At 44.1% G+C, this 13,922-nt stretch overlaps 1 protein-coding gene across 5 annotated transcripts in view; it reads right to left on the reverse strand.

Annotated features, from left to right (window-relative positions):
* LOC147639806 (protein HUA2-LIKE 1-like) overlaps window positions 1-13,088 on the reverse strand; it is a 61,578-nt gene extending 48,490 nt beyond the window's left edge. For 4 of the 5 annotated variants that reach the window (XR_015262009.1, XR_015262012.1, XR_015262011.1 and 1 more), the window contains exons 1-6: window positions 12,917-13,084; window positions 12,383-12,762; window positions 12,023-12,099; window positions 10,525-11,716; window positions 9,081-10,396; window positions 8,522-8,975 (exon numbers count right to left, since the gene is read on the reverse strand). Coding sequence is in view for 2 of the 5 variants with exons in the window: in XM_086774251.1 (XP_086630377.1) it covers window positions 8,522-8,975; window positions 9,081-10,396; window positions 10,525-11,716; window positions 12,023-12,099; window positions 12,383-12,502 (3,159 nt within the window). In the remaining 3 variants the exon portion in view is untranslated. Of the gene's footprint in view, window positions 1-8,521; window positions 8,976-9,080; window positions 10,397-10,524; window positions 11,717-12,022; window positions 12,100-12,382; window positions 12,763-12,916 lie in introns of all 5 variants that reach the window. The other variant, XM_086774235.1, reaches the window with a different exon arrangement.
* Between the last annotated feature and the right edge of the window lie 834 nt (window positions 13,089-13,922).

Raw genomic sequence — 13,922 nt, forward strand, 5'->3', positions numbered from 1 at the left:
TGATGGTCATTGGGTACGGAGGTCCACAAGACCCTCCAGACCCCCTGACAGGTTTGTTCCAGGGGTTGACTACTTGATGCTCACTGACTGTGGGGAGCCCTCATGTTATAAGGAGGCTTTACAGAGGGCAGACAAGGCTCTTTGGGAGCGTGCTATGAAGTCAGAGATGGATTCTCTGCACAAAAATGGAACATGGAAGTTGGTGCATTTGCCTACAGGCAAGAAGGTTTTGCCATGCAAGTGGGTTTACAGGCTCAAAGTTGCACCTGATGCAAAGCCAAGATACAAAGCCAGGTTAGTGGCTAAGGGCTTCAAGCAGGAATATGGTGTGGACTTTGATGAGATCTTCTCTCCAGTGGTCAAAATGACCCCACTTAGAGCTGTATTAGCTTTGGTTGCTCATGATGATCTGGATTTGATTCAGATGGATGTGAAGACTGCTTTTCTTCACAGTGATCTCCATGAGGAGATATATATGCAACAGCCAGAGGGTTATGCAGTAAATGGAAAGGAGAAGCTTGTATGCAAGCTGAAAAAGAGTCTTTATGGGCTCAAACAGGCACCAAGGGAATGGTATCATAAATTTGATACATTCATGAAATCCCAGGATTTCAGGAGGAGTGACATAGATCACTGCTTATACACCAAGAATGCTTTGGATGACAGTCTATTGATCCTCATCTTGTATGTTGATGATATGTTGATTGCCGGGAAATCTCGTAAAGAGATGGATGCCTTGAAGAAGAGGCTGCATCAAACCTTTGATATGAAGGATTTGGGTGATGCAAATCACATTTTGGGTATGCGGATACTTTGGGACAGAAATCAGCATGTGTTGTATTTGTCTCAGAAGGAATACATTGGCAAAGTTTTGCAGAGGTTCAATATGGATGGGGGGAAGAAGACTAGTACTCCTTTGCCTCCATATGTGAAACTCAGTGCTATGGACAGCCCACAGTCGGATAGTGGCAGGGCTGATATGGCCAAGATTCTGTATGCTTCAGCTTGTGGCAGTTTCATGTATGCCATGGTTGCTACCAGGCCGGACATTGCATTTGCAGTGGGAGTGGTTTCTAGATACATGGCCAACCCTGGCAAGAAGCATTGGGAAGCAGTGAAAGGTGTCATGAGATACCTGAAGGGCACACAGAATATGTGCATATGCTTTGGCAAACAGGATGCATTAGTGCATGGTTACACGGATTCGGATTATGCCGGTCATCCAGATAATCGGAAGTCTACTACCGGTTATGTCTTTACATTCACAGAAGGTGCTGTGTCATGGATATCCAGGATGCAGAAGTGCACTGCCTTATCTACTACAGAGGCCAAGTATATTGCAGCCACAGAGACTTGCAAGGAGGCATTATGGCTATCTCGGTTAGTGGTTGATTTGGGTTATACAGGGGATATTCCATTGTTGCATTGTGACTGTCAGAGTGCGCCATCCAGTTGGCAAAGAACCCTGTCTTTCATGCAAAGATGAAGCATGTGGATGTGAAGTATCACTTCATCAGAGAGGTGATAGAGAACAAGCAGATTCAGCTTGTCAAGATTCATACGGATGACAACCCGACTGATCTAGTTTGCCTCCATTGCAGACACTTGATGGGCATTGGATGAGGCCGGATTCAGCCTTGATATGGCCTTGTATATTTTCATGTACATGCTGATTTTTTCTTTTCCTTCATTTAAGGGCACTTTGCCTTTAAGTGGGAGGTTGTTGGGGTAAAGGCATTATGCCCACCCTTATAGTGTGTACTAGCCCATAAGTTTTATAGTACATAGTACACTTAGTACTTTTAATGTACTAAGTGCACTATGTGTACTAGAGCAAATATACATGTGTGATAGGGGAGTCACACACTCATACCTTGAGTTGACTTATCCCCACATGTCTCTCTCTCTCTCTCTCTCTCTCTCTCTCTCTCTCTCTCTCTCTCTCTCCTTCTCTCTGTGTATGTCTCCCACATGAAACCCTAACTCTCTCCCTTCACTTGGAAGAAGGTGAGCTGAAGGAGGCACCGAGGGGCTAACAGCCAAGGGGTCTCTCTCTCTCTCTTCGCAAGTAGGCTTTGTTTATGAGATTTGGATACAGAGGATCAAGTTAAGATGCACAGGATGATGTTCTTGATGTGTGTTGCTCTTCGTCTTGGACCTATGTGTATTCAGAGATTGCTTGACACGTCCTCTATCTTTCTCTCTCTAGGTTTTTGGCATCGTGATTGGATGTTGCATATGTGGATTTATCTATCATGGAAACATGACATTGGTTTTTCGAGAAGAAACAAGACTTTGGTATCGAGAAAACAGGCCTATGGTTATGGGATACAAGTCTATGGTTTATGTCTTTGGTTTCGTGTGAAAAGCAGGTCTCTGGATTCATGTGAACAGGTTATAGTTTTCTCGAGGTTACATGCAGGCTGTGACTATAGGAAGGACATATGGTTTGGTACAGCCCTACTGCTGTCTGGGAAAGGATTCGTGAGATCCATGGTTGAGATAGAGAAGACCTTTTCTAGCAAGAAGGTGTCGTACAGATGTGCCTTCTCTATAGAATGCTTTGCTCGACTAAACGAGAGTTCTTATTTGGAAAGTCCTGGGTGAAAAGCTAAAAGGGATCCTATTGGTAAAGGATTCTACAAGTTGTACTATGTACTCATTTTTGAACAAGTAAAGAAATACCGCAAGGGGCGGCACTGCGTTTTGGGGCCAATCGGTGTCCTTGTACTATTTGCAGGAGCATTCTAGCTCCCCTGTTTGTTTTTCTTTTTCAGGTTCCCATGGATGATGAAGTGTTTTGTGTGCGAGTGTTTGTTCCACCGCCCGTCAGATTTCTTAAGGCCGGTTTCAGTCCGAGATTTGGAAACTGACAAGTTCTGACAGCCATAGAAAGATCTCACGCTAAGCAAAAAAAAAAGGCAGCTGACAAGCCCAGGCAAGAGGTTATTTTCAAGAAAGGTGATTGGGTATTACTTAAATTTGAGAAAGCACGGCTTCGGAAGCGGCCAAGCAAAGAAGGCCGATTTCCTAAACTGTCAAAGAAGGTCGATTTCCTAAGCTGCAGCAGATGAGTATGTCCGAGATTTGGAAACTGCGTTTGCACAGGTTCGGACAGCCATAGAAAGATCTCAAGCTAAGCAAAAAAAGGCAGCTGACAAGCAAAGGCAAGAGGTTATTTTCAAGGAAGGTGATTGGGTATTACTTAAATTTGAGAAAGCACGGCTTCGGAAGCCGCCAAGCAAAGAAGGCCAATTTCCTAAGCTGTCAAATAGGTATTATGGGCCATTCCAGATCTTGCAGAAGATAAAAGCCTGCAAGATAAATGAAGTGGCTTATATATTGTTATTGCCTGGTCACTGGAAAATACATAATGCCTTTCATGTCAGTTTGCTGAGGCCATATGTGGACCACCTCCTATGGAACCAATTTTGGAAGATCCACTAGAGGTGGATGAACTTAAGAAGGTATTGCAACCTGCGCAGATAGTTTTTCATAAGGTGCGTAAGCATGCAAACGGCAAGCTAGTACGCACGTATCTTGTGAAGTTTAAAAACTATTCAGCTATGGATGTAAAATGGATGGATGAGAATTATTTTGCGGATTATCCAGAGCTTCTAAAGGCCTATTTGAAAGCTTTTCAGTTGCAGTCAACTGCTTAGAAGCCGCAAGGAATGTACAAAATTGTCGGAGTACGCAGCGGAGATGACCAAATCTGGAAACACGAGCAAACACAGTGCAGAAAAACAACACAAGAGAAGGACAAAGATAGAGGCATGTAACTGTGCTCTATATACACAAGGAAGATTCCGAATAATGATACAAAAGTGGCAAGGGCTGTGGGGCCATTTTATATGGCCCCCATAGTGCAGTCGGCCTGCTCTAGGACAGCCGACAGGCCTATAACCTCCACGACCAGCATCACATACCAGTCGGCCAGCACAAATGGGTGGTCGTGGACCTGAAGCAAAACGATCAACCCCCTCCAGCATAAACAAATGCAGTCGGCCAGCATAAGAGGTCCACCTGCCACCACAGGATTGCCCCCCAAGCCACGAAAAAAATGGGAAAAATATGGGGAAAAATACAGGGAATGAGGAAAAATGAGAACAACACCTACAAGGGCAGGCACACCCACAACAGAGGCCCTGGTGTCTCAGTAAAGACAAGAGATGACTTCGACACCCCCTCTTAGTTCCTGGCTGTGAAACCAACCACAGGGAGTTGGGGTGCCACCTGAGCAAATCCTGAGATAGCTACTTCGTAAAGAGGTCCACCGTACTGTCCTCCATCAAACAGAACTCTAGCAAGATGTCATCAGCAACAATCTGTTCATGAACAAAGTGCCTCTAAATGACCGTGGGTTCCTCCAATGGAAGCCCAATCCTACCAAGCAACCTCTGCAACCTCACCACCTCACAAGCAACATCACAAGCAACCCGGTACTCTGCCTCTATCGACGACAAGGCAAAAGATGACTGCCTCTTACTGCTCCATAAAACTGCTCCTCGGGCTGAAGTAGATCTCCTCGTGTCTGGATCTCCTCCCCAATCTGAGTCACTCCAACCGTGGAGTCCTGCGCCTGAAGTAGATCTCCTCGTGTCTGGATCTCCTCCCCAATCTGAGTCACTCTAACTGTGGAGTCGGACTCCATCCATCAATCCCCCTCCTGTGTAAAAGAGACCAAGATCCTTCGCATGCTGCAGAAACCACAAGATACGCAATCCTGCCTCCCAAAGAGTCATTTGCAAACACGAGCTCAAAAGCCTCATCAGGAAGCTCCCGTCCAATCTGGTATCCATCAACCAAATCAATGAACCATTCTGTTTTCGAGTCAAAGAGGCATCACACTACTCACAAGGATCAACACCTGTTACGGTGCAAAGCCAAGTCCTGGAAACCTGCTGAAGACCACGCAAGGCCTTCTGAAACCTGTCAACCAGCCCCTCTGAATCCGGAACCACAAAGCCGGGAGAATCCACCTCCTTCTGCAAGTAATCAATTGCCACCTGCCTGGCTATCCAAGAGGTCCCCGTGGAAAGAACATCCTCATCTACAGGAGTTTCTTTGTCCCGAATGCTACAAGACATCAGAGCATAGGTCACCTGTAAAGTTTCCTCTGACTGACGAACACAAGAACCACCAACATCAGTACTAAAAAGTTCCTGTCACCTGGGCACCCTGTGGATGTGTATGTGCACACCTGTTTGGGGCTGACAAGTGGTCTACATGTGTTTTGTAGGTGGTAAGTGTCCCTTAAAACCCAATTTACAGCCTTATGATTTCACACATTAATAATTATGGGGGCAGGTTCACACACACTTATAAGTGACCGGACAACTTATAAGTTGTACATACTAGGCAATAGACGTGGCGACCAAAAGATGAGCTCCAGACAATATTTGGACCATCTTCAAGTAGGCACCCCCTTCTAGACCTAAAAAGCACACGTTTCATCTATTATTAGCAGAGGAGCTCTATTGTTGAGGAGAACTCCAGATTTGTTGTAGGCGCATGTTTTTATGGTGCATGAGAGCTAGTCGACTGGTTGTAGAGGCTGAAAACAGCCATCTACCATGACAGATACCCACCACCAGGTGTATGGGCGATGCTCACCGACTCCTACTAGATGCTTCCCTGCTGCTGGCCGACTAGTTCACAGCCCTAAAAAGCGGCTGGTCAGGACATAGAAACAAGGGAGAAGAGCTGGTGGGTTGGTCTGGACAGATTCTCTACTAATCAAAGGCCTTCAGACTTGTGCACAGCTGCAGATCACTTTCTTATGTGGTTACTGAGAGCTGGTCGACTGCTGTAAACAGCTCTTCAGAGCTGGTTGACTTGTTCTGTGAGTCATACAGGAGGAAGGTGAAGATGCAGAGTTGTCCCAGGCTGATGTGGGAGTGCTATGGGCAGTCCATAGTTGTCCTGCATGTGCTTTATGCCGGGAATGCTCTCTTGTGCTGAGGAACGACATCGAATTCAGCATATGTTTTTGTTTTGCTTTCATATTGTACTGGAAGAGAGAGGTGCTAGCCAGTGGAGAATCCCTAGGCACCCATGAAGTTGTATTTGGACGCAGACGCCTTTTAGAGTACATCAGTGGCAAGGCTTTAGAGGCATTCCAAGCATTGAAGAGAGTTGCCTCTGCATCACCAATCTTAAAGTTCGCATCATGGGGTGATCCTTTCGAGGTAATTATCGATGCCAGTAACCTAGCCATTGGAATTGTTCTACAACAAGATGATAGACCAGTGACTTATTATAACTGCAAGTTGAATACCACCAAAAAGAATTATTCGGCCTATGACAAAGAGCTTTTGGGAGTGATGACAACGCTTAAACATTTCCTTTACGGAAGAGATTTCTCAATTAAGACAAATCACCAGGCACTTAAATGGTTGCAAACCATGCCCAATGCCCAATGGAGTGACAGGCAACCCAGATGGAGCCAATTGTTCCAGCAGTTTGGGGGAATGATCGAATGCGTCCTTGGTAAGAATAACCCTGCTAGCGGCCATGCTCTCAACCATAAAGGCATGATTCAAACATTGCAGTAGTCCACTGTGCTTGAAATTCAAGGAAAAGACTTGGAAAGCATGAAGGGACAACATCCGATGAAACAAGCAGGGCTACTTCAGCATTTTCCTATTCAGAGAGATCTTTTCACGACATCAGTAATGGACTTTGTAGGCCTTCCTGCCGCATCATCTGGATCTAGAAACACACATTGCATGACTATTGTGGATAGATTCAATAAGTTTTGCATGCTCATTTCATGCAAGCAGACAGCCACAACCGAGGACATAGCTCGCTTGCGATCAAAGAATCAAACAATTCTATAAGAAGTTCAAGGACCGAGGAACACATGAAGAAGTATGGCTGGATGAAGAGCTCTTTCACGAGTACCCCCAATTATTGGCTAACTACTTGGAAGCCCTGAACCTGCCACCAAGCTAAGCAGGAGGGAATGTCACGTGCACCCTGCATTGGGATACACAGTGACACACTGGCATCATTATCAATGCAGCATTTGTATAGAAGTATTATCTTTTAGGAACATTTGTCGTACGGTGTGAACCCATTGTGAGCCCTCAATCCAGGGACAGTCAAGCACGAGCTACGTAGGTCAAACTCCGAGCCATAGAGGTCAATCAAGAGACAGTCCTCTTAACCCACTTGGAAAACCCCCTCAGATTAGTGCATGTAGCAGTAAGCCATAGCTTAGGTTTTTGCATCAGAAGCATTAGCATATGTAGAGGCTGGAAAGGCATGCCTATGGGCCAGCCGAAGGCCAGCCCATGGCTAGTGGCCTCAGTTGGTGGCTATTTAATAAGAAGAAGCCGACAGTAAGAGGGAGCTTTATTGCTCCTGTCAGCCAGCAATCATTGGGCAGTCAGCCAGCATCCTTGGGGCAGCAGAAGTAAGCACAGCATTAAATGTTGTTTTTTTATGCATTTATTTGTCCAATAAGAACTGGCCAACAGCATGAACTAACCAACCAGCAGCAGGTATACATATAAACGCATGCGCCTCATATTCAGTATAAATCATTCATCATAACTGAAGTCAACAAGCAGAAGCCCTATTTAGCATTCAGCCAGCATATCTGCAGTCCTACAGCTATCCTGGACTTGCAGAAGTGGCCCAGAAGAGTCTTCTACAGTGCCCTTGGATTGGTGGATTCTCAGCCAACGTACGGTGTGTGTGAGAGAGAGAAAGAGAGAGCTTGAAATTAGTGCCTTTTTATTTGTCACGTGCACAGCTGTGGACTTGACTAATCTCCGCATAGATTCAATAATCCCTAATTTAGGCATCAGTAGAGTAGATTAAGGTTCTAACAGGCTCATGCAGAGGAGCAACAGAAGGTCCGCAAGGTACAGCAGTAGATCTCAGCCGACCAGCATATTCAGCATAAATATGTATTCATATGGGCCATGGACATTCTGAAGAGCCTGACAGCAAAATACTGGCCGACTTGCTCTAAAAAGCGCCTATATGAGGCTAGGTCAAGTCCATTCATAGTCCATCTCTCTCCCTCTTGGAGATTGGTCATAGATAGTCATCAATAGAAGTAAAAGTCATGTTTTGGAAGGCCACTGGCCAAGCATACATGTAACCTTTTCATATACATAATTCATGTACTGAAATTACAGTTTATATATCTCTCTCTCTTTCACATGTTTTGCACTAAGGTTACTACAGGGTGCTTAAGGGCTGCAATTAAGGTATGAAAGCTTCCGCTGTCACATTATCAAAGTATATTAGTACCTTCATGAAATTGAGCATCAAAAAAAATTGGAATAAGGTATAACTGTTGGACAGAGGCGGTAAGATCAACAAAAAACTAGGCCACCAGCAGACATAGCAAACGAAAGCCTACCCTTCTAAAACCGTTATCCAAATAAGAGGCTCACACTCATATACATTCGACTTAATTTATATATCTAGTCAGCTAAATAACCACAAACAATGCACAGCTGTTGCAGTAAAAAGAGAACTCCAAAACACCATTGAATAATACCTGGTCAGCAATTCCGAATTTTGCACAGTCAAGGGCATGGCGAGTAGCTCGTGCAATGCTTTCTTTCGTTCGTGACAATGTCTCTAACATTCCTTCAAAAGTGTCTCTAGCAACTGAAACTTCCATATCTCCAGCAAGGATTACTTCCCTTGAACTTAAAATATGACCAGGGCTAACCCTTGCCTCTTCCCCTGAAATTCCAGGAGTTTCCAAAACAGTTACCGAAATACCTCTGGGTGTGTGTGACATCTCAAAAGAATCTTGGGCTGGGCCAGAAGTTGGAAGATGGGCTGGCGAATTCAGCAAGGAGCTCCCACCAGGGGATGGACTGGATATGAGATCAGTTGAAAAATTATCCACCTCTGGAACCTTTGAAAACGTGGATGAGGATGCTGCTAGCCGCTTCTGTAGAGCCTCTTTGGCCTTCTGTTGGGCCTCTTTGGCAGCTTCAACACTACACAAACTCGGAACAAGTAAATGAAAGATCAAAATTTTGAAGATAAGGAAACTATAAGATAAACCCACCTCTACCAGAATAATGCCCAAAAGTAGCACTTACGCCGCTCTCACTTTGTTAGCACTGTACTCTGCTTGCACCTTGGAAGCTCCCAAAATCTCAAGTCGGCCTCTCCCACTTGCATTCGTGCCCCTAATCAGATCTTTCATCGCTGGTTTTGTATCTGATGGCAACCTTGGCAAACCAGCAACCCTAGCCTGTTTGGCATGCTGCTCCTGATGCTTTCCTGCAGTGTCATGTATAACCTTCTCAGCATTTCCATCAGGACCAGGGGTGTTTTTGGTTTTCAGCTTGGGTTTGTTGTCAAACTTCTCTGTACCAACTCTCAGGGCATCCAGTATTTTAACCTGAGTTACAAATTTTGACTGTTTAACCTTTCCACTTTCCACTTTCTTTGGCGACATCGCAGCCAGTTCATTATCCTTTCTATGATTCAGCACACCTGCACTAATGTTAGATTTTGACTCGGAACCTGCAATCCTGTGTTGACCAGAAGACAAGCTATCTGCAAACTTCTCTATTCCATCCCCCAATTGTGATGCATTGACTTTTGGATAACCTGACCGCATAGCCTGTGTAGCTGAAGCAAAGTCATCAGTTTTGGTTGAAGCATTTTCTGGGTTAAAGTCAGCTGGCAATCTTGTCTTCTCACCCTTTATCTTGCTACTTTTTCCAACTTGATGGCTAGACTGCACATCATCTGACAAATCATGCTGTTTCTCCAGCTTGGTGCTACTTCCAAGCTCAACCACTGCTGCAGCTTCAGCTGCACATGCAGTCATTGCTTCAAGTGCACGCTGCCTGCGCTTTGATGGTGGAAGTGCAGCCTCTCCATCAGCAATGCTGCTTCTTATACGATATTTATCAGCTTTTGGTGGCAGACTTGTATCTCTTTCAACTGTAAATCTGGACTTGGTAACCTGCTTCCCATGAGTTGCAGAATTCCCACTCAACCTGACGCCATTCTGACCATCAGAAATAGGTTCCTCTATAGACATTACCTTTTTCAGCTGGTTTTCAATTGCTACTTCAGCTTTCCTCTCAACTCCAGTAGAAGAATCACTAGGAGCTTTACCCCACTTGGCAACAAGAAGATCTTTGTCATCAATAACTGCATGCTTGGCTTCCCTTGATATTAGATCTTCCGAATTCCATGGTTTTGCAATCCCATGCTGCTCCTCCTGTTCAGTTGATTTGATAACACATTTCTCATCTGATGTTCTTTGTCGTTTCAAAACATGGGCTGGACTGACTGAAGACAGGTCTTTAATTTGATCAGAAGCATCAAAATTCAGGACCACATGTCCTCTCTCCTCCTTTACACCAGCACTGTTCTGCTTGATGTTATAGTCAGCCACCTTTACAATGGCAGAAAAATAAGAGGAAGCAAAACAGATTTCACTACAAGCAGACCAGTCTTTTGAACAAAATATAAGAATCGTACAAAAGAACACTTAACAATCAATCAACAAAATAAAAAACAAACCTGAGAATCCGGCTGTGCTCGATTGTGAATAAGAGTTGGAACCCTCTTCCTCCGCTGGTATTCTGCTATGATTGCTTTGGCCTGCGCCTCCTGTTGTAGGAGAGGTGAACTTGCTGCATGTGACTGCTTGTCCGATTCTACATAAGAAAAGCTGTTAAAGCTGTTGATTTCTCTCTCAGGCTTCCTTGAAGCTCTGCGTTTCTTCTTAGGAAGTAATGTCTGCTGGAGTGATTCCTCAGCTTCCTCTTTGTCATCATCGGTTTCTGGAAATTTTCCAGTCCCTAATTCTTTTGGTACAGCAAAGTGTTTAGGTAAGTCTTCACTTCCAGACAACTGCCTATTTACAGAAAATCGCCAACTTGCTTCATGCGCCAAGTCTTTGAGACTGACATCATCCGCACTGACAAAAGATCCAGGCATTTGATTGCTGTAAATAACACAACTCCTGTTCTCATGTAACAAGCTGTTCTTCCGTGCTCCCACATCGGCCAAACATTGAGCTGACTGATTCACATTACTTGTCGGCTTACCTTCCTTGTGCTGGTCAAGACACATGTTAGCCACTTCTTCTAGAGTCTGCTCCCTTGCCATACGATTTGCATTATCATCCATGCACGTGGGTGCACTACCAAGCTGAGAGACCTGCAGGGTTCGAGCAGACCTCGAACTCAATCTTCTTGGAGAAAGTGCACTCTTAACATTTGCAGCAAAAGAATCTTTCATGTGGTAAGCTTCATCACATACTACGGTTTTTCTCCGCTTCTTATTGGGCTCATAAGTGATGCCACACTGAATTCCCAGTGGCTTCTCCAAAGAATGCCTGGCTTCAGAACCATTGTTAAAGATGCCACCATGACTGCCAATCTGGCATTCCTGTAGCTCTGTCAGAGACCCTTTCAGCACATCATCATCTTGTTTGCATTCGACAAAGACTGCTGCACCACCAGCCTTTTCCTTACTCTTGTCTATATCTTCAGACCCAGACACCTCATCATTAGTTGTGTCCACCACCTCATTTATTACTGATTGAGAGTCATCACAAGTAGGATCAGTCAACCCTTCGTCTGCTTCACATATTTCTTTCACTGCACGACTAAAATCTGTTATTGTGCTTTTGACTTGAGTTTTTGCAAGCAAGTTTTTCTTGGTTTCTGCGGTAAAAGCTTTCACATCCGTGGGTTGGACAGATCCTCTACCAGACAAATAAAAATTAGAAAACTGTGCCATGATGTAGCATGTAAAGAGACATTACAATTGAGATGCAGCTTCGAAATAGCCAGTGGCACCAAACATTTAGGAGCTACAATATAAAAAAGTTAATCCCTATGCAGAATACAGTGAGTGACTACTTGTCTGTCTAGCAACACAATGACTAGCAGCTAGCTAGAATAGAATATGTTGGCTAGTAATGTATCCAAAAATAAATCTGTCTCCTACTGGATGTAATAATATGGCATGCATCTGGCAAACAAGGCAAATAGTTATAAATATTACTCACATCTGCTGTGTCCCGAAGAAGTGAACAAACACTTTCCTTCGGTCCTTGGAGTAGCCAAACTGTTCTGGTTCACTAACCTGCAAGGCATCCATTATTTCATGACTGTTAGAAGATCACGACCCCTTCCCCCAACAAAAGGAAAAGAGTGTTTCAATAGGCAAGTGGTTCAAAAAAGCTAGATGACAACATCCTGCAAGTTTGTAAAAGCAGATAAAAACCTGAACTACCCAGCAGGTTAGAACAAACTTCACTTTAGCAAGATAGTATCAAAGAATGTAAGACCAATTCAGGTAACATAATACAAGTGACCCTTCCACGTGGTAAATCACAAAAAAATGACGTAAAGAAAGATGACATTACCCGGGCAGGCCACCATGGATGGCCTTTCACTTTGGCCAGCACGAGATCACCAATGTTCCAGACATGCCTGGATGCTGCAGCAGCAGCAGCCTTACCCCCTTTCTTCCGAACTGGAGCCATGAGCCTAGCTATGTGCTGAGCTCCTGCACCGACATGAAACCCTAAAAATGGATGCCAATAGAGAGAAACGCACGCCACTAGGTTCCCCTAGCTTATCCGGTGATGGGACCCTAGCACCCCCCGAAGCTCAGCCGGAGAGAATGAAAACAAGACCAGAGTGCTGCGAATTGCCAGCCTGAACATGTCTTGCGCGGAGTCTGCAATCGCGCTCTAACCACAACGGTCTCTTTTCTGTTTGAAGCACGCCTGTCTCCCTTGCTCTGTTGAAGCAACACGGCTGTTCTGAATAGAGACCCAAGCAGAGATTCTAGGGGAGATTCTAAAAGAAACACAAACAAGCCCTGACAGAAATTCGAACACAAAGACAGAGAAACCCTAGCAGAGTAAAAAAGGGGGGAGAAAGGAGTGTTTTACCTGCGGCAAAGCGATCTGCAGGGAGAGAGTACTCGCGGGAGTCACCACCTTCGTCAAAGTAGCAAGGCAAGAAAATACGCACACAGGAACGCGCCTCGCACAGACAAAGACGATGAAAGAACAACCCTGACCAGTGACTTCCCCTGCCTAACCTTTGAACCAGGTCAATTAACCCGGGTTCCCCTTGACGGCCCTTTTAATTTGACGGCCGCCGTCAGTTACCTCCGATCACGCGTTTAAAGTAAATAACCTTTCCAAACTAAGTTGATATATATAAATACCTTGTATTTACTAATCTTTTTTATATAATTACAATATATATAATCATCTTACCTATAATTACTTAATTACTTAGTATGTGGTGATACCTCTCATGATAATAGTGCTTCATAACATATCGATTCTAATTACCTTACTAGGCCATTGCCTTTCATTCACCCGATAATGTTTTAGAAGCAACATGTTCAAAAAGTGATAGCACCTTGAACTTAATTACTTAGTATGTGGTGATACCTCTCATGATAATAGTGCTTCATAACATATCGATTATAATTACCTTACTAGGCCATTACCTTTCATTCACCCGATAATGTTTTAGAAGGTGATAAATGCAACATGTTCAAAAAGTGATAGCACCTTGAATGAATGTTTTACTAGTGAACACCAATGAAATCATGGGAGTTGCAACAATTGGTAATCTACACAATTGCTAGCAGATTGACGAACAAATCCCAACACTGTCAACAAGACCCTTAGCTAATGTAATGTTTTGGTGCATTCGTGAATAGTTGTAGCACTAATGTTTGATTCATTATGGAGGAGAGAGATGCACTTACTAGCATATGGGAAAACTAGTAATCAAGTCAAAAAGGTAACATGACAAACTAGACATGGAATGCATGTTGTTTTTTAAATAAAATATATATTGCATAAAGCCTTTCCATAGTGATTCTTTTGGACAAAATTATCTGTAAACCTTCTCGCTTTAATCAATTATCTGTAAACC

This window comes from Cibotium barometz, chromosome 3 (assembly GCF_041138505.1).
Source record: "Cibotium barometz isolate CiBa-2024 chromosome 3, ASM4113850v1, whole genome shotgun sequence".
NCBI classification, from domain to species: Eukaryota; Viridiplantae; Streptophyta; class Polypodiopsida; order Cyatheales; family Cibotiaceae; genus Cibotium; species Cibotium barometz.